The sequence below is a fragment of the Cydia amplana genome, chromosome 2, assembly GCF_948474715.1.
Source record: "Cydia amplana chromosome 2, ilCydAmpl1.1, whole genome shotgun sequence".
Classification (NCBI taxonomy): Eukaryota; Metazoa; Arthropoda; class Insecta; order Lepidoptera; family Tortricidae; genus Cydia; species Cydia amplana.
Genome location: NC_086070.1, coordinates 22,562,398 through 22,584,093, shown reverse-complemented (window position 1 = coordinate 22,584,093; position 21,696 = coordinate 22,562,398). Strand labels below are relative to the sequence as shown.

The 21,696-nt window shown below is 36.9% G+C and overlaps 1 protein-coding gene across 3 annotated transcripts in view; it reads left to right on the top strand.

Moving 5' to 3' along the window:
• LOC134660668 (multiple C2 and transmembrane domain-containing protein-like) overlaps positions 1–16,345 on the top strand; it is a 46,907-nt gene extending 30,562 nt beyond the window's left edge. For 2 of the 3 annotated variants that reach the window (XM_063516462.1, XM_063516447.1), the window contains 13 exons: positions 1,786–1,937; positions 2,852–3,010; positions 4,087–4,273; positions 10,523–10,719; positions 10,992–11,205; positions 11,610–11,755; positions 12,163–12,308; positions 12,926–12,982; positions 13,555–13,631; positions 14,302–14,408; positions 14,707–14,816; positions 15,540–15,637; positions 16,166–16,345. In XM_063516462.1, coding sequence (XP_063372532.1) covers positions 1,786–1,937; positions 2,852–3,010; positions 4,087–4,273; positions 10,523–10,719; positions 10,992–11,205; positions 11,610–11,755; positions 12,163–12,308; positions 12,926–12,982; positions 13,555–13,631; positions 14,302–14,408; positions 14,707–14,816; positions 15,540–15,637; positions 16,166–16,243 — 1,728 coding nt within the window. In that variant the 3' untranslated portion in view covers positions 16,244–16,345. The remainder of the gene's footprint in view (positions 1–1,785; positions 1,938–2,851; positions 3,011–4,086; positions 4,274–10,522; positions 10,720–10,991; positions 11,206–11,609; positions 11,756–12,162; positions 12,309–12,925; positions 12,983–13,554; positions 13,632–14,301; positions 14,409–14,706; positions 14,817–15,539; positions 15,638–16,165) is intronic. The other variant, XM_063516455.1, reaches the window with a different exon arrangement.
• Positions 16,346–21,696: the final 5,351 nt, after the last annotated feature.

Genomic DNA, 21,696 nt, shown 5'->3' with positions numbered 1-21,696 from the left:
GTAAGGAGTTAGCGGTTTTCGGTGAAAGCAAGGATGATTGACAGTGCAGCGAGGTTTGATGGTAGTACAGTCAGCAGCAGAAGTTGCTAAGCGGGCGTGGTGTTCCACTGTTGAAAATTACCTTGACGCGCTCTTAGGGCGATTGTGCACTACAATAAATTTTACTGTCCGGTAGTCCGAGTTTTTACGGTCCGATATGGCACGCCATTAAATGTATATATTAGCTTGTGCACTATGTAGACGTAATTTTACCGTCCGACATTTTACTTTTTCCGGTCTGAGATGACAGCTATGAAAAACGTGTTTATGCTTGTGCACTGCGTCTGGAATTAGTATTATTCATGACTTGGCCGGGCGGGAGCGGGCTACCTCTCTTTTAGTAAAAAGACGGACAAGTGCACAAGCCAATCATCCGTTTTTTTCATGCCACTGCGCCGCACCTGCGAGTAAAAAGACGGACAAGTGCACAAGTCAATCATACACACATAGCACAGTAAAATTCATTGTAGTGCACAATCGCCCTTATTCTCTTAACAATAAAGTCATGTCAAAATCATTTTGAACACTTTGCTCGCTTAGCAACTTCCGCTGCTGACTGTAGGTACCTACTAACACGCATGGTTCGTGCAATATATGTACAGTACTAACATTATGCATGAATAAATATGTTTTAAGCAACCATTCCACACTGCTAATTTGACGTAATCACTAATCACTTATGGATGCGGTTGTATACAGTTAAGGGTTAAAAATATGGCCGTTGTGGGTCAGACAGGTAGAAATAATTGTAATCCTACGAGACGAGCAAAAAAACAGACTATAATGTCGGCCGCTATCTCATGATTGGTCCATTAAACCTTATAGGTAAGTACAAAGGCAAAAGTGGTGACTCTCCGGCGAATTTGGAGTCAATTACAGAACTTCAAAAGGCCAATCATTGGGTAGTTTACCATACTTATACAGCTTTTCCTGGCAAGGGTAATTATGTCTTTACGGTAAATCTCTCTCTGTTTTATGCCATATGTTATTGCTTTACTTAGGCAGTAATAAAATGACGGGGTGGGGCAACGACAACATAAAAGTTTAAAGGTCGTATGAGCGACTAGAAGTAACTGAACGTATGGCCCATGTCATGTATTTAAGTTGGTTTGGTTGATACATTGTGTTGATGATAACAACGATGAGTCATATATTGCTCAAATCAGTCACAAAATCGGTAAAGTTTTGAGATGCTAAAATTGACATTCGAATTAAGGGATGTTCATGGCATGTAGTTATCCTTAATTTTTTTGCTTTTTTTTTACACTGCATTGGTACTAATACGAGGTAAAAAGTGTTAATTTTATGGTTTTAATAATATGACAAAGTTTAGTAGTAAAATATATGTTATATGTAAATAAATATAGGTTACTAACAACAATTAACTTGTGTAATTTTTACTGTTGTAAATGATGACTTATTGACATTTTTAATTTTATCCTGTTTTTGTGGTTTTACTAATCCGACATAACGTAACTTCCTGTAACTACTTGGCTAACGCTACCGAATTATTTTAATATTAGTTTTATGTTAAACACAAGGATAATGGAAACGGCTCATTATTTAATACTGAAATATCCCAACAAGGACACGTTTTCATTCGTATTGAGTGTATTTTCCCCGGAACTTATTCGGTCTAAATTAAAAACGCAACAACATTAACAAAAGAGTCCAACCAGCAACTGCTAAAACATTTCATTGACCTGATTAAGATTTAAGATTGATATGTTTTTTTTTTGTTTCCAGTATCTATTAAAGAACACGCGACTGAGCGACGTGAACAAAAGGCTTAAGGCTCAGATCTGGAGCTCGGTGGTCACCATCGTGCTGGTGGAAGCCAAGAATCTCCCGGCCATGGACATGGACACGCGGTCTAGTGACCCTTATTGTAAATTTAGGTAAGCATTACTAAAGGAAACAAGAACGAGGTGAACAAAAGGCTTAAGACTGAGATCTGGAGCTCGGTGGTCACCATCGTGCTGGTGGAAGCCAAGAACCTCACGGCCATGGACATGGACACGAGGTCTAGCGACTTTTATTGTAAATTTAGGTACCTAAGCATTACTAAAGGACACAAGAACGATGTGAACAAAAGGCTTAAGGCTGAGATCTGGAGCTCGGTGGTCACCATCGTGCTGGTGGAAGCCAAGCACTTCCCGGCCATGGACATGGACACGAGGTCTAGCGACTTTTATTGTAAATTTAGGTACCTAAGCATTACTAAAGGACACAAGAACGATGTGAACAAAAGGCTTAAGGCTGAGATCTGGAGCTCGGTGGTCACCATCGTGCTGGTGGAAGCCAAGAACCTCCCGGCCATGGACATGGACACGCGGTCTAGTGACCCTTATTGTAAATTTAGGTCAAGCATTACGAAAGGAAACAATGACGATGTGAACAGGAGGCTTAAAGCACGGATCTGGAGCTCAGTGGGCATCATGCTTGTGGAAGCCAAAAACGTCCCCGGTCATGCACATGGACACGCGGTCTAGCGACTCTCGTTGTAAATTTATGTAAAGCATTAATAAAAAGTTAAAAACAGAACAGCGAAGTGAATGAAAGGCTTAAGAAGGCTCAAATCCGTATAAGTGGGTCACCATACTAGTAGAAGCCAATACCTCCTTATTTGAATATGAACATACTAACAGATGTAGGTAGTGCATAATTGTTTTCTATCGTATTTTATCGGAAACGTACGTATTTGTCATGCAATTTCAGTCAACTTCAGTAATTTTTGTACCGAGACTGCGTTTCTGTAAATATACGGTGGAAAATAATTATGCACTACATCTGTATATTTTTATGGTTGCAGGTTAGGTAACGAGAAATACAAAAGCAAGGTTGTATGGAAGTCCTTACATCCGTCGTGGTTGGAGCAGTTCGACCTGCATCTCTACGACGATCAGGAGCAGATACTAGAAGTCACCGTGTGGGACAAGGACAAACAGACCAAGGACGACTTCCTAGGAAGGTAGGTTATCATCATATACCTATTCAACCCAAAACGTCCAATTGGCTAAGCTAGGAGTGCCGCGACAGTATCTCGCAAGGAGATAAACTATATACGTCCCTTTCTGATTAATACAGTTTGAAAAAGACGTCGTGGCAATCAACACGGGGAATACAGTTTAGATCCCATCGAGTATGCTATGAGTTTCTGGTAAGTTAATATGGGGATATTTATCAGTAATTTTTTCGAGGAATCATTTTGAGGAAAACCAACAAATACCAGTTTCATATTAAATAGGTATATTAAAACGAGTCATTCACATATTGTAAATCGAAGATTGATCGACATGTTTGCTCCATATAGAGTAGCTTCAACGGGAGCACGAGTAGGCGGAGCGAGAGCGACGCAGTCCGCGTTTTAATATATTGAATATTATGTCTTATGTCTATCATAGCTATGTCTCACGGAAGTTTTGTTATTAAGTTATTATAATCACAATTCCAATCATGTATCGAGAGCCTTTCCATGTGATAAAATACCTAAATAGGTAGGTAGGTCATAGTTAATTAATTCTGGAAATCATGCAGATTAGGACAACAATAGTGCATTGTTTGGCTATCCCCTCGGGCGGCATACGTTGTGCGTAATACAATAAACAAACAACGTAACCGTGAGATATTTTATTTTATCCCTCTTTTGGTACCTAAATGATACGTCGTTCCCCGCAAGTTGAAAGAAAGATAAATTTCGTATTGTAATGGGAAGACAAGGATGAATTAATTCTCGCCGTCAGAATACCTCTTTTGTCTTTAACGTGGTTTAAGCCCCCTAAACAGTATAGTATGTATGGGCCTCCTACTGTAATGTTTTACAAAATTCAAATACAGACAGCCCTACTCGCCGTGCTGAATGATGCTTTGGTTAGAGTCGTGTTTTAAGGAACGGACTTACAGGGCCGTGCATATTTGAGACAAAAGTTTTATTTATGTAGTTTATTATCATTGACATTTTGACGTCATTAATTTGAAATTTAGGCTGTTAATAACTACTTACATTGGTATGTTACATTACCTTAAGTAAATTACATTTTTTTTTAGGTGTTCAATAGACCTGTCCCGCCTGGAACGCGAGAAGACACACAGTATGTGGCAAGACCTAGAAGACGGGAACGGACAGATCTTCTTGCTGCTTACTATCAGTGGGACCACGCAGAGTGAGACCATCACAGACCTAACTAGTTACAAGGAGAACCCGAGAGATATTGAGATTATTGAGAAGAGATACGTAAGTCTTACTACTACCCCTACTTTCCAGAGGACGAAGCCATTTTGTTATTAGTAAACATTTGTAAATAGGTACCTAACTAGAAATGGCTATTCAGCCCTAGTAGCACGGTCGCATTTTTATCATTTATCACCATGCCTGTCACGTTCTAACAAGTATGTAAGTGCGAAAGTGACGGGCTTAGTGATAGTGGATAAAAATGGATCCGTGCTGAGCCCGCAGTTCATAGTTCAATATATAGGTACATTGAATTCAATACTATTAATGTTTCTGACCCTGGGTCCCGGGACACCCAGGCCAAATATTAATCTGAAAATTGTCTGTGTTAGCTAGTGTCACACACACACAACTTTTTTTTAAGTTTATTTTTACTTACTGTATGTTTAATGTTCGTACCAGTAAACAGACAGATATACATATCAGGTACATAGACAAACTAACATGATGAGCTATTGGGGATCCTAGTTCGACTACCTTATAAAACTACCTACGTATAATATTTCAGTAACAGGTAGGTGTGTCAATAACTATCTATCAGTTTCTTTGAAACACAATCACTATCAATCAACCGTTAAAACGATTGACAAACCCATTAAAAAGATTAATGGTCAATGATCTATGTTTTATTTTCATTGATGGCGAAATAAACGGCTATTCATCACGTTTTCTTTTTATCAGATGATGCCAAAGAGGCTATTTCGGTAGCGGTGTCAATATTACCTTGTCAAGGTGTGTGTGTGTGCGTGTGCCGAAGTAACACAACGGTATCGATAAGCTGCTTATAAATAATGAATTTAAGATGTAAAAACTTACTGGAAGTGGACAAAGTTTACAAAAACCAACTGCAGAATCGCCGTATTTAGAAGAAAACATTTCAAACACGCTTAGGTGAGCCGAAAATTCACAATATCGACTTCAAAACTATCTACGAAGAATAACTGTTCATTTGTAAATACACTCACACATGAATATTTTGAATTAACAGTCTAAATTTAGGAAAAAACATCCCAAAATAAGAGGTAATTTGCATATCATCAGCTGTAGTCATTTGACACTGACACCTGACATTGAGTACTTTGACACTTGCCTTGAAGGGTGCGTTCGGAAATCAATAAGAGTTTACGGAGCTAGCTGTCAGTAACTACAACATTACAGACGTTGCTTTAAAGCAAATTCTATACTAAAAACAAAAATGACTCCAAAACTAAAATGCACTAACTGCCAAAATGAATTAAAAACTAAAGAGTATTTAAAGTGTCACGCATGCAGTAAAACTTATGATCTTATTTGTGGAAAAACTACATTTAAAAAATTCCAGAGTATGACCAAGGATGATAAAAATGTATGGACTTGTTATAAGTGCAAAGATAATAATGCACAATCTAAGCTACGTAGCTCTGAGACTGTAAAGCTATCACCCACTACGAAAAACACCCAAAGCAAAAGTTCTTCAATAATATATCCATCATCATCTTCTTCAAACCCTTCTGTTGAAAGTTTTAAGCCCATCCTAGATGCCCTTGAAAGAGATAATATCACAATTAGAGGAGAACACCCTGGCCAATTCGATCATACGTCAGAAGAAACCATCCTAGATACTGACTCTGAAACTGAATTTCTTGAGACGGACACTTTGTTAAATGATACGTCACATAGTTTGCCAAATATTGTAGGCGATGACGAGGACCCTGAATTAAACGCTGAAATTACCAATCTTTCATCTCAACTGGAAAGTGCCCATGAAGAGATTGATCGCCTCAACTGCGAAATAGGTACCTTACAGAAAAAACTCATGGAGCAGCAAAAGAAGGTTGAAATATACAAAAAGTTACTGACACAAAATGGACCAATAAGAAAACTCACCCCTATTAAGACAATTATGAATAGAACAAAATCAATAAACTTTCTTGATAGTGATGATGACACTCCCCAGAGTGTTTCACCGGCAATTTCAGAAGCAACTCCAAAGCAACTTAAACCAGCCGAAATAGATCATATCAAAATGAATAGTAAATTTGATCAGATCAAGGAATCAACACATAACAACGAGACACAAGCAGGAAAAACATTAGTACAAAATAAAAACGAAATAAGCATCAAACCAGATCAAACACCAATAATTAAACGAAACAAGATCGCCATAATTAGCTCGAATAAAGACAACAAAATTCTTCAAATCGTAGAAGACTGCTATGAGAAGTCGGCCATATGCCATTATTTGGTGCCTGGCGGAGGAATACGTCAGCTCTTAGGGAATATAAATAATCAGTTACAAGATTTCACATTTGATGACTATTGCATCATCCTTATAGGTGAAAGTGATTTTAAAAGAACAAATGATTATATAAGTCTTGTGCAATACATTAAGGCAACTCTTGAAGAAATCAAGCATACAAACGTAATTTTATGTGTACCGACCTACATCTGTGGAGCTCAGGTATACAATTGCAGAGTAGAACTTTTCAATACCCTACTCAACTTAGATCTGCAGACCCACAATTACGCTCTTTATTTTGATTCTAATCTGAAGCTGTCTCTGGATATGTTCTCTTCCTATACAGGAAAAATAAAAAACTCCGGAATACGGAATATTTTTGGCAATATCAAGAAAATTATTGATAACACCACAAATACCACAATGGAAGGAGATCCAATAAAAGATGTTTTTTTTCGTCCCTAAACAAAGTTATAATAAAATCGATCAAGCTCCATTGACGACTTTCTGTACTAACATAACGGTAATGCATCAGAATATAAATGGACTGCTCAACAAGGCTGATATGCTATATCTTCATTTGCAAGATGTTATTGATTTTGAAAAACTAATCGACATTGTGTGCATTACTGAACATAACATGAAGACTGGAGATGAAGTACATTTAAAGATACCAAACTATGTGCTAGCGGCTCATTATTCAAGGACTAATAGAAATGGGGGATCATGCATACTGATACGTGATATTTATAAGTTTAAGATAATTAATGAGATTATGGAACAAAGCATTCAGAATTCTATCGAAATATCGGCAATCCAAATGGTAGACCTAAAAATAATTGTAATTTGCATTTACAGAGTTCCAAAGACAAATATGTCATCTATTAATTTGTTCTTTGATAAATTGAGCTATATTTTGAATGATATATGTTTTAAGAACAACAAAATCATACTTTGTGGAGACTTTAATATAGATCTGCTGAAAGATACAACAGCTTCTTTAGAATTTAAAAATCTTATTGCGAGCTATAATCTTAAATTTGGAATTAGCAAACCAACAAGATTAAGTAGTAATACCTGTATAGACAATGTAATACACAACATCCGTGGTAGTACTTATGAAGTGCTTGATCTTGGTATGTCTGACCATACTGCACAGTTGGCAAACTGCCCAATAAAAAAAACCTGCCTCCTTCAATATTGGTATGTCTATCGCAGAGATTATAGTAGCGAAAATATACAAAAATTCATTGACTGTATACGAAACCTTACTTTTAGTGAAGTATTCAATTCGGACGATGTAAACAATGCCTTTGATAACTTTATGGATGATTTTAAATTGTTTTACGATCTGTGTTTTCCCTTGAAAAGAATTAAAATTACAAAAACAAAGAAACCGAAATGGATCAGCAAAGGTATACGCAAATGTTGTAAGCGCCGAAGAGAAATGCTTTGGACATATAGATTGACTTTGAAAGATGAAGATAAAATAGCATTTAAGACATATTCAAATAGATTAAAGAATATTATTAAACTTACGCAAAAATCTCAAAATGATAATTTTGTAAATAATTCACAGAATAAGGTTAAAGCAACATGGGATGTAATAAATAACAATAAAGCAATATTTCCGGCAGAATGTATTACAAGTATAAATGACAAAGGAAAAGTTTTGAATCATCCAAGAGAAATAGCAAATGCCTTTAATAATTTTTGTATAGATTCAATTAATGATATAGCTAATAATAGTAATTCACATATCAATTCAAATAATTTAATTTCTAATAACTTATCAAATTCATTATTTATGCCGCCGGTGATTTCAATTGACATCCTTAGAATAATCAATTCATTAAAAAATACGAGAAGCACTGGCTACGATGACATTGATACTAAAATTCTGAAAAGCGTTGGTCATATAGTGGCACCAGTTATCAGTCATTTAATGAATCTATGCATAGTAAATGGAGTTTTTCCTGATAAATTAAAAATAACTAAAGTAGTCCCACTATACAAAAAAGGTGACAAAAATGATTTGGGCAATTATAGACCAATAGCCTTGCTATCAATTATATCTAAAATTTTTGAGAAGGTGATTTATTCAAATATTTACAACTATTTTGAAACAAAAGGATTACTTGCTTCAGAACAAAAAGGCTTTCGTAAAAATCGGTCCATTGACGAAGCGATATATGAACTGGTGTCAAAAGTTGTAGTTAGCATGGACAAACGAATACCCGTAACAGCAATGTATATGGACTTAACGAAAGCGTTTGACTGCGTGCATCCCAAGATCTTAATAAATAAGCTAAGAACATATGGTATTAGAGGCAACGTACTAAACCTAATTGAGTCTTATATTAGTGATAGGAAGCAGTATACAGTAATAACGAAGCTATGTTATGAAACAAAAACAGAAGTCACATATTCGTCGGATATGAGAGAATCTTTTTATGGGGTGCCGCAAGGAAGCATTTTAGGGCCCCTGCTCTTTATTATCTATATAAATGACCTTCCCAAAATTACTAACTATCCAATGGTTCTCTTTGCGGATGATAGCACCGCTATTTTCACTGGTACAAGTTTGAATAATTGTGACATTGATATAAATTTCGAAATGAGTAATGCTTTGGAATGTATTGTAAAGTGGCTTAATGAAAATAATCTAAAAATAAATATTGAAAAAACGAAAATAATGAATTTTAGACAAAGGAAGAACGAACTGGAAGATTTAGATGTCAAATATAAGGGGCAACAACTTGTAGAAGTCTATAACACAACATTTTTAGGACTAGTTTTAGACAGCAACATGAATTGGAAAGGTCAGATTGATAATGTATGTAAAAAGTTAAGTCGTTACTCCTATGCACTATATATGCTAAATAAAGTAGCTAGCCAATCTGTTGTGTTAACCGCTTATCATGCATATGTATCTTCTAGTCTCCGATATGGCATCATTTTCTGGGGGAATTCGACTGATTGGTACTTGGCTTTCAAAGCTCAGAAAAAATGCCTTAGAGCGACTCATCATCTACTGACCACAGTATCATGTAAGCCATATTTCATAAATTTAAAAATATTAACTTTTCCTTGTATGTACATCTATGAACTAGTAATTTTTGTGAAGAAACATCCAGATATATTTCGATGTCTTAATAGTCAACGTCTGCAACACATGGTCTGTGCACATCCATCGAAAACTGCTCTCTTGTCAAAAAGCGTTCTTGGTATGGCTCCTAGAGTTTATAACAAATTACCTGAAGATATAAGGAAAGTGTGTGACATAAATATATTTAAAAAATCTGTAAAAGAATTTTTGGTTAGGAAGGCTTTCTACTCCTGTAATGAATTTCTCATGGACAACCTTTACTGATTATAATATAATTATTATTAAATTGAAAATGTGATATGTATAATGATAATATTTTTCTACTATTCTTAATTGATATTATTGGACATTTTACTTAATTTATTGTTTGACATACACACTGCCTGTAAATCTTAATTTAGTGCATGGTGCATGCTAATTGCTATTAGCAATCAAACGTAATTTCGTATGCCCTAGGGTACGACATAGTGGAACAATTTTTATTTTTTACCATCATATGCAATATCATGTTGTGTACACCTATGATCGACGAATAAAGCATTTGTATTTGTATTTGTATTTGTATTTGAAAAAGGTCTAGGTTGATTCAGAATAGAAATATGAGTCAGATAATGCGCCTACAATAATGCAGGACAACATACTCGTAAATTCAACAAGTCCGTGCCCCACATATGGGTTACACACAAACATAATAAAGAGATATTTTCAATATTTTTTAATCTTGAATTTTAGTCTTCAAACAGACAGCAGCATGCACGCAGCATGGGCGTCTGATTGAAGTATTTTGCTTGGAGGAAATTAAAACATTTCGTATGGGGATGTATGCAGCCCACTTGGCTTGACAGACTAATAATCACGCAAAACGCAACCACAATACGCATGTGCCTACTGTACCTAGGTTTCTTACAAATAACCTCATTTCTAGACATGGTACTACCTGAACGAGCAGTCGAGCGGCGTCGGCTGGCTCTGCGTTAAGGTGTACGGTGCGAAAGGCCTGGCAGCGGCCGACTTGGGGGGCAAATCCGACCCCTTCTGTGTGCTGGAGCTGGGTAACTCTCGGCTACAGACTCATACGGAGTACAAGACGCTCGCGCCTAACTGGATGAAGATCTTTACTTTGTGAGTTGTTTGTTATTAAACCTTACTCTTTCTCTTCGCTGCTGAGGAATCTTATCGCTGCTCAGGATAAGTCCGACTCCCTTTGTCATGGAGGTGGAGAACTCCCAGCTGCCGACCTATACGGAATATAATTGCCTTAGGTATTGAGAAAAGTTTTCAGTGACTGCGCTGCGCCATGCAACGAGTGCAGATTGTTGGCAAAAAGTTGGCAAAAACTTAACCTGAACGAAATTTACTCCAACCTCAAAATTAAGTCCACAATTCCTTTCCAGCACAGTGAAGGACATAAGCTCAATCCTCGAGCTAACAGTATACGACGAAGACCACGACCACAAGGTGGAGTTCCTGGGAAAGCTGGCGGTGCCGCTGCTCAGCATCAGGAACGGGGAAAAGCGGTGGTATGCCCTGAAGGATAAGAAGATGAGGATGAGAGCGAAGGGGAACTATCCGCAGATACTGCTGGAGATGACTGTGATATGGAACCAGGTGGGAATGAGTAGAAGTGTCATGTGGAAAGTCGCAGTTCGTATAACGTTAAGAGGATTACATACAGTCAGCTGCAGAGATAAGTGCACTCTCTAGAAACAAACTTATGCAGGGGGGTCACTATCACTGCAGCCAACTGCACTTGTCCCAAGAGCGAAGTAAAGGCTTAACATGCAACTTAGATATTGTGTGTCAGTCAACTGACACACAATATTAACTTCAAAGTTAATGTTTCAATATTACTTGTTCTGTGGTTTCGATACTTGTTCTGTGGTTTCGATAGCATCAATAAAAAGCGGTGGTCTCTTAATTCTTACATGAATACTGTCAAAAACAACCTACAAAAATCTGACCCCTAGTTATACCTACCTACCTACCTAGTTAGTTATGTTGTTTTCTTTCAGTTGAAAGCCGCGATTAGAGTGGTAAACCCAAAAGAACCGAAGTACATGCACCAGGAGGCCAAGTTCAAGCGGCAACTGTTCATCCGGAACGTCATGAGACTGAAGGCCATCATCATGTGGTTTATAGAGATTGGGAAGATTTTACAGTGAGTACCTGTTTTAAGCCTTATTACAAGGCATTGAGATCTTCTATTTATTGTCATGTCTGCATGTCCTCATTTTTAACCAACTTCAAGATCACGAAGTAACCTCATGATTCGAGATATATATGTATGGAACTGCTGATGTGCTGATGAAGATGTGAATGCCACGATGTTTTGTCATGTCTGTTTTTTCTATGTTAATAGTACTTTGTTGAAGACGATAGAAAGTGACCAATAGAGTTTGAGAAAGGAACAAGTTTGAGGGCCGAGCAGTCAGGAGACGCTACATTCTAGTCAAGATTTAGACCATCTATTGTCACATTTCCGAGCAGTGTAAAAAAGTTATTTTATGTACCTACTTTATGTCAAATGTGCCAGTATATTTTATTTCTTATCCTTGTTGATTTTAGAGACTGTTTTGAATGGGAGTCCCGCGTGCGCTCGTTCTTCGGGCTGCTGGTGTGGCTCGCCTTCTGCTACTACTACGAGATGTGGATGCTGCCATTCCTCATCCTTGTCTTCTTGACCAGGAACTGGCTCATTTACAGGCTCACGGGTAAGATTCGTGCTATTATTTTCATTTATTATGACGGAGGATCGGCGTGGCACTCGCGGCGATATCAGGCATCTGACGCTGTGCTTGTTTAACTTTAAATTCTAACTAATTTATTATCAAACGATCATTTTAATAGTGTGGGATATAACATTAACTTAACATTGGAATGACCTAACAAATTATTAGGCTACCTCCATAATAATTTTGATTTTATTTTTTACGATAGGTAGTTATAGGTATTATTAATTGGTCCTTTTCTTTCACTTAAAGCCCCCTCCAGACTAGACTAGAGTGAGTGAATCGCGGCGCGAAGCCGCGAACGCGAGTGTGGAGTCGAGAGTCGATTTCGGTGTTTGCGAAAATCGATTCCACACTGCGTTCGCGGCTACGCGCTGCGATTCGCACGAGTGTGCTTTAGGCTTCTACAGACGTTGCGACAAATGGCATGCGATTATTATAGAGTAGGAGGAACGAATTCAATAGGTCAACTAAATGCCGCAATTTATTGCAAATCGCATGCGATTATCGGTAACGTTCGGAGAGGCCGTTAGATAATTTATATTTTTGTGTGCATATTTTTTTTCAATTATTTTAGTTTGTTTTATTGTTATTTTTAGTTGAATACGAAGAAACCCGAATATTCCAAGCGTTTAAGCCGTATTTGCCAAGAATAAGTAAGTCCTCTATCAAGGTTTATAAATTAACCTGCGGGGCATTTTTGAATTATCTGTTTTAGGGTAAAATCGATCTTAACCCTTTGATCGCCAAATACGTCCAAAAACGCACACGGTTACGGTTACGGTTTTATGTTAACCTTAATTCATAAGGTTGTGGCCGTCATTCATTGTAGGCGTTGCGTTCAAAGGGTTACAGGCGTATTTGCGGTGCTTTCCTAATACCTATCCAAAACTACTAATCCTATACAAAACTTAATTTAAACATTTTAACGGGGTTAAATTAGCAAAGGTTGCCAATAACAAAATTAATACTACCTACTGACCAAATTAATCCAACGAAATAAACAAGGGTGCTTTAACAAAATGTAACGAGTTGCACGAGTAAAGGCACCTTATGGCGGTTAGCGCTTACTACGAGTAGCATTAGTATTGGAGCGACGTTAATAAGAGCGTACTTAAGCATTAACCGCCATAAGGTTTCTTTTGTCGTGGAACGCCACAAATAAAATTTTGCTTTTTAAATGATACCAAAGGTAATTATAGTCAACTGAAACTTTTTTCCAAACCAGGGGGAAATCCACTGTTACAGCCAGTGGACGATGAAGACCTGCTCGCCGAGGAAGATGACGAAGAGGAGGTGGATAAGGTATTCTTCCCATCATTTATACGTTTGTCAGTAGAACTGCTTTTGCAACTCGTGCTTTAGACACCCTCGCTACGCTCAAGATTCCAAAGCACTCGGACAAAATCAGCACTCGCAGCAAAAAACTTTGCTCTTTTGTTGGATCTATAAATGAGACTGGATAAGTATTAACGGAATCACCAGTACTTATCAAAAGTATAGACTAGAATTCCTATTCCTATAGCGATCTGCTGATATCCTCAGTTCTAACCATAGAACATATTAAAGAGGTTAGAACGGCTATCGCGCGCAGTTAGTATCGGAACCGGTGTCGCCGCTCGTTCCTCTCCACATTTCCACATTTCTCGCGCAACGGTAGTAGTAAAAACTTGTGTGCCTGGTGAATGGATACGCCTCCTTTAGACAGATTTGATGACTGATGTCTGGCTTCTTAATCTGAACGTTATTGTGGCGCAAAAGGCATGTTTACGTTTTTCGGTCAGCGCAGGCGAGTACTAGCATGCGAGCGTTTGCTCATAACCGGCGGCGACACGTACCCTGCTCGCAACGCCATTCTACTTGTTCTGTGGTTCTAACTCTACTTTATTTATTACTTTACCTACTTCTTTTAGTGTTCATACACTGCTGAGCTCATGGTCAGCACAAGGGATTAATCTTGTGATGTTTCCTGCAGGAGGAGAAGAAATCTCTAAAAGAGAGACTGCAAGCGATACAGGAGGTGACGCAAACTGTGCAGAATGCGATCGGCTACGTCGCCTCATTAGGAGAAGCTGTCAAAAAGTAAGCGGTGTTGGTGTTGGGGCGTTCCACGAGAGTGTCGCTTACGTAACGATTTTGCCTTTTATGGCAGGGCTGCCTCAAACAAATCCGTTAAGTTCAAGAAATACTGCCAATTTGTTAACCAAGTCGTGAAACATTACCAGACCCAATATCGCTTTCTCAGCATTTTCAGAAGTATTGGAAAAATAGCGTTACGTAAGCGACACTCTCTTTGCTTACTTACTAATTGAGTCATTGTAAACTTTATCTTAATGCATGAAGGTATACTTTGAACTGCACCTTTCAATATTCTTTTCAGTTTAGCGAACTTCACGGTGCCATATCTTAGTTACATTGCCATCATCATGCTGTTTGGAGCGATGGTGGTCCTCTATGTGATTCCGCTGCGATACTTGCTCATGGCGTGGGGTAAGTTCGTCTGTTTTATTCGGTTTTGTACCGTTTAACGCTAAAAACGGCTACAGACCCCGCGGTTACTATAATATAATCCGTCGCGTGATAAGGTTTACGGCGCGTTGTAGGTAGCTAATATATATAGCTGGTCAACCAAATCTTGTCAGTAAAAAAAGGCGCGATATTCAAATTTTCTATGGAACGATATACCTTCGCGCCTACATTTTTCAAATTTGCCGCCTTTTTCAACTGTCAAGATCTGGTTGACCAAGTATACCTACCTATAGGTAAACGGCGTGGCATTCAAAGGCTTAAGGCCAGTGGCACCAACCACAATTTGACAGACTGATCAACGTCAGCCGCCGCGCCCCGCTTTACTATGAAACTTTCCATACATACACATTTTGCGAACTTTTTAACGATACGAACAGTTTGGTGCAATCGACCCTTAATCTTATTGTAAATATCAGTCTCCTTGCTTGCCTATACTCTGGACAGGCATAAAACAGATGTTTGGCGTAATATCCAGGTGTTCGCAGAATTCTAATATATATGCGGGTAGTGTGTAGTGCGGGCTACGAAGACGAAGTACCTGCCTTATCCCACAATATGGAACGATGCCTTACTTGTTTTCTTCGATGATAGCTTTTTGTATTGTTGATAACGAATTCATCCTGATTCCGGATGAGTGAGTGTCGGATTAGCGAGCTGTAATCACAAATATTTCACTTTCGACAGGCATAAATAAATTCACGCGCAAAATTCTCCGGCCACACACGATACCGAACAACGAGGTTTTGGATCTGCTATCGAGGGTCCCGGACGATGAGATTTTGGTAAGTTTACCGCTATTATCCAAAGTTTCCTCTTCATAGAAAGATTCAACACGTGCAAATTGCATTCTTGGGACGTGCGTTACGTGGCCGAGGCATCATCATCATCTTCCTCGCGTTGTCCCGGCATTTTGCCACGGCTCATGGGGGCCACCGCTTGGCAACTAATCCTATGAATTGGCGTAGGCACTAGTTTTTACGAAAGCGATTGCCATCTGACCTTTAAACCCAGAGGGTCAACTAGGCCTTACTGGGACTAGTCCGGTTTATGTAAAAAAAAATCAATTATTTAAATTTGACATTTTATATTTATTTAAACTTTTATGATTATAATGATGAATTTGCACGCTTGCATGCAAGCTAGGTACATGATACACTATATATTGTAACATCCCCATACTGTATCAATGCAAATAAATAATTTCTGATTTCTGTTTTTCTCACGATGTTTTCCTTCACCGAAAAGCGACTGGTAAATATCAAATAATACAACCTTCCACTTACTACATAGCTATTACTTATTACTTCCAGTTGGACTGCCGCGAGCTGAAACCCCACTCTTCAACCGAGCACCGCCGCGACGCGCGCAAGAAGCACAAGGCGTCATAACGCGGCAACTTGCGTCGTCGGCTCGCAGACTATGTCGCCAAGTTGAGGGTTAGGCTCTAGGTTAATTGCCACGGCTTTTGCATATGTATTAAAGAATATTACGACTAAGGCCCCATTCGCACGAGCGCTTTTACAACGCGCGTTAAAAAAGGGTTTGAATGACACAAATGGATACATGTGTATTTATTCACACGATGGCGTTGGCGCTTTTTACCAAGCGGTGTTGGATTTTCGACTTTAAGCCTTGGTCATTAAATTGAATTTAGCGTGCAGACATATTCAAGCGCTTTTTTAACGCGCGTTGAAAAGGCGCTCGTGTTATGGGGCACTAACAAAGTGGTGAAATATAATGCAAAAAGATTGTCAAGTTCTAAAATTTGACAAACTATAGCTTAACACATTCACTGCCAATAACACACTTGTTCTGTTTATTTTGTATTGGATGGGGTGCTTGGCACTGAAAGTGTTAAGAACGTAAGGCTGCACTACTTTGTGCGTCTCAGTATTCTTATTCTAAGTTAACTCTTTGAGCATCAAGCGTCAAACGGATATCCTGATCCCTTAACGCCTCATATAATACTGTCTTCTAAGCTGTTAAGAGCCCATCAACGTGGACACTTTAGCGCCACTGCTCGTGATTATTTAAATTTAACGAAATATATTTTTTTTAAAGGGGGCCGCTACGTACTGTATCTTGTATAGTACCTTTTGAATTTTTTGAATACATACATCAAACTAGTTTCTATATTGCTGGATTCGTCAATCTATGAACTCAAAACAAAAACGGCCGTTTTAACTTTGGACTTTGGACGCATAGATTGATGCTAGCAATGCTTTATTGCAATTGACATACGGTCCACCAATGACGAGTTAAAATGTTACCCAGGTACAGTCAGCAGCAGAAGTTGCTAAGCGGGCCAGGTGTTCAAAATGATCTTGAAGCGACTTTATTGTTAAGAGTATAAGAGCGTGCCAAGGTAATTTTGAATATTTATTATACTTCCAGCGGCGTTATGGCGTATGGAGCATTTTCAGTTGACGTGATACGGCGTATTTGGCGTTCAAAAGGTTAACATAGACAACACCGAGTAACACACCTTGAAGAATTACCTTGCCAAATTATGTACCCCATTAATATGGTATAAATAATGCGTTCAATATCCCTTTTAAGTGTTTCCACAGTACAATAATTTGAACTATCATACACATGCCAACTCGAATCAGAAGTCATTGATCCGTGTGTAAATCAAATAAATCAATGGGGTAGTTTAAACTAGCACAAAAATCTCATGTAACATTTAAACAGTACATCCATTTATAGCTCCTAGTTTTACTTTTACTTGTAAACAATTTTTGTTAAACATTTCAATAAGTATTCCAAGAGTCTCATGACCTCGAATATATTCCACGCAATATAAATATTTGTATGTGATTTGTAAACCAATTTGTATTTACCTAACTATATAAATAAATAGGTGCATAGATTTGTATCAATTTACCCGAAAGTCGTCCACATAGATAGGTAATCAAATCATCTCTTGTCATACCTATTTATCACCTTAATCGCATATAAATGTTTAACTTTAAACGCTGCAAAACTTTTTTTTTTGACGCGACGCCGTTCATGTACCAAACGCTAAATTAAACTTTATGAAAAGGTCAAAAGCGTTTATGGTTCAATATCGCGTACCAATCTGGCTATACTGTATTATAAGTTACTACAACTACAACACTTTGCTGACGGGTACGAAGAATGTGATGGCTGATTTTTAACCTCAAAGGGTTAAATAAAATGCACCATTTAGAAACAAAAAAGGTAACTTACTCACAGTAAAACTTGGATTTAAATCCAAATCCTTTAAAATGATAAAGTGTTAAGTATCTTAGAAATTGTCAACCTATATTTTAATCTGTAGGCAACCTAAATTTTCTGCGGTGGTCTTTAGTACCTAGTAGAATGTTTTTATATTATTGAGTTACAAATAACAACAATATTTCCAATACTTAACGACATTGAAAAAATACGATCTCGCGTCGCACCAAGATTTTGATATTCTAATTTAGCGTCTTTTTCTTGTTTCTTTCTAATAGCACAGCTAGCCAGACTTAAATTTAATTTACTACCAATGGTAGCTTTATCATAACATGCTACATGGCCACACCGGCAGTCAAAGAAATTTAAGATTGGTAGAAAAGCACGCCACACTAAATTGACAATTTAATTAGATTTTGCGAAAAATTGTCTGGTCTGGACACTGCTTGGGCAAAACCGTCTTGTCCTTTAACCATTGCATGCACATAGCCAGTGGCAAAACCCCGTTTCTTCCAAAGTTTTCCATTTAGATACGAAATTAATTAATTTTAAGATTGATTTTTGTACCTATTTTAAGTATCGTTAAAGTTATAACATTTTCTTATACGCTATCGTAATAATTTAGTGAGATTGCATTTAAACTAAAATGTATAAAAGCGATAGAATAAGATCAAATATTATATAATTAGATAGGGATTTTAATAAAAATTACACAAATTTTGTATCAAATGTTATATCAAGTTATATGTATTAGACATTTTGTTAAGTTACTGTTGAAAATTTAAACAAATAGTTGTCAACCCAAAAGTAAGTACCTAGGTAATACATAATTTATACTTAGATGTATTGTATGTATAGGTATATAAATTATTAACAGTACCTAGATTTCTTTAAAATATTTATACAAGATTTTTAAAAAATGTTATCAGAGCATCAAACTATTAAATAAATATGGAATCATTTAATAAACATAAGAAGGTAGGTTACGTCGAAGCGAAAATACTGTTAAATCGGCCAATTATGCTATCACATAGGTACCTTAAAATATAGTTTGTCTAATAATCTTTTCCCGTCTCAATGTTTGCTAGAGATAGTACTTAACAAACACAATAAAAATAAATACTACCTGTTAAACCTTTATGACTGAGAAAACTTGACACTTGTTCAGAAACATGGATTGATAATTTTTCTGTCACTCTCAGGTATGTAGGTAGGTACATATTTGTTTGTAAAATTGTTTTTTTGTGATTTGTACATAGGTAATCTCATTTAGTTTTTTTGCAAGTATTTAAATTTAAATTATTTAATGATTTAATAAATTGAGACAGGGCACGATACACGTTTCGGAAAAATACTAGGTACTAGGTCATTTATAATTTGTATGGGTGATCAATCTGACGTCCCAACCTTCTTTTACCGCCATTTTTTGTACCTAACAACGATATGTCTAGACCACAGCTTGTATTAATGTAAAAAATATTAACAATATTTAGGTACTTAACACAATGTTTTATGGCCTGTTATGTCACTATGTCACTAATTAATGTCATTATTGCGGTTATTTCGACGTTGTTACAGTCCGACAAGAAATTGTAGAAATAAAAAAGTGGCAACATTGTAGTAAGTACCTTTCAAATCAATCTAAGAAAAACGAGACGACACTACAATATTGCCACTTATTAATTTCTACAATTTCTTGTCGGAATATACTTCCAAATGCTTAGGGCTGTGCAATCATTAAACATAAGCATCTAAGGGCCACTTGCACCATTCACTAACCCGGGGTTAACCGGTTAAACCTGGAGTTACCATGGTTACCAGTACAATTTGACACTGGGTTAACGGTTTAACCAGTTAACCCCGGGTTAGTGGGATGGTGCAAGTGGCGCTAAGTACTTCATCTCATCTAACCCCGGTTTTTCATAAGCGTGTTTGTGTGTTTGAAGACTGAACCTCAAACTTATAAGGCATTATTATAATTTATAACATTTATAACGTATTAAAAGATAAAATTAAAGAAAAGAAAGAACAACAAATTTAATGTAAGACTTACGCATTTGAAGGACCGGGGTAAAATAAATAAAATCGTCTAATATTTAATATAGGTACTACATTTCATTCTTTTACATTGTATTTTGCTTAAAACTGTGTAACTTAGTCGACGCTACGTGAAATTTTAACTTCTAAGTACATTAGCACAGATCTTTAATATTGTCATATCTTTGAAATCTATCTAGACACAAATTTGTAATTTTCTATCTATAACTAGCTGAATGTCTTATTAATATTATAGTACAATTTGGTACCTGCTATTTCCCCTCTTTCTTCAATTTATAGTATTTATATGCGAATCTCATAACCTTGAGCTAATTATCTCTAAAACAAATTTCGATGTATAATTATTTTATTGGAAATGATGCGCTTCATTATTATTATTTAAAAATATTATTATATGCACCCTCCGATTAAAATTAGCACTACAAATCGAAGATGTCAGGGCTATAACCGCGAAAATCGAAGTTCGCAAATAGCGGGCATCTTTCTCTTTTACTCCAATTATGGCGTAATTAGTGACAGAGAAAGATGCCCGCAATTTGCGAACTTCTATTTTTGCGGCGCGGTACCCCTAAGAGGATCTACCGCGAAAATCGAAATTGCGTTAATGGCCTCTCTATCGCTCGAATATGCAAGAGTGATAGAGAGGCAGATAACGCAATTTTGGGTTTTAACGGTAAGCCCTCAGAAACTGACAAGAGACAAAATATTATCGACTTTTATTAAAATAATTTGCTTTTATGATAAGTTATTTTATTTTCTTGATTTAGTTTCGTAGGTATTCCGTTTTCTAATAGCTTTTACAGCTTTCTACCAGTTCTAGTCAATTGCTTAAAAAATAAGTTCCTGCTACTATGTATGATAAGAACATTATTTTTGTGAGAGCACGGCTAGAGCACTATTTTATAAAATGTACTAAGTTAGCACTTAAAGCACTGTTTCAGCGTTACATTATTTACTGTGTAAAACAGCTGCATAAAAACGATGTGATATATAATATATAAGTTTTTTTAAATCGAACAGAATATGATTTGTGTTAAAAATAACGCGTGTTTCATTTGTGTTATTATAACTGTTTTAAGTTATAAAACTTATAAAATATCCTCTCACACCATCCTCAGAATTCTTAGAATGTAACGAGAGGTGAGCAGTCAAACCTGATAAGTCAAGCAAATGGGTTTTTTTAATAATGGACGCAGTTTAGCGAAAAGGATCCATCCTTTAAAATTTGTCATTTAAATGAATGACTTTACCTTATGAAAGAAAGTTCAAATTGTACTAAGAGATTTTTGTGGATTGGATCCTTTTCCCTAAACTGCGTCCAATTATGACGTACTGTTGCTAAATTATGTGCGTGGAGTGTGTGTGTAGTGTAAATAAAATTATCTCGTGTTATCTAATTTGACCGCTTAGCCTCGGTAAGGTAGGTAATTTTAAAATTGCCGTGAAAAGAAAAACAGCCAAAAAATGATTATAACAGATCCTTCGTGAACCAAACTTTTGTCATAAAATACCATCGTAGAAACGGTTAACTGGTACCTCATTGTAAATATATAAGTAAGGCCTCCTACTTATGAGGACCTGT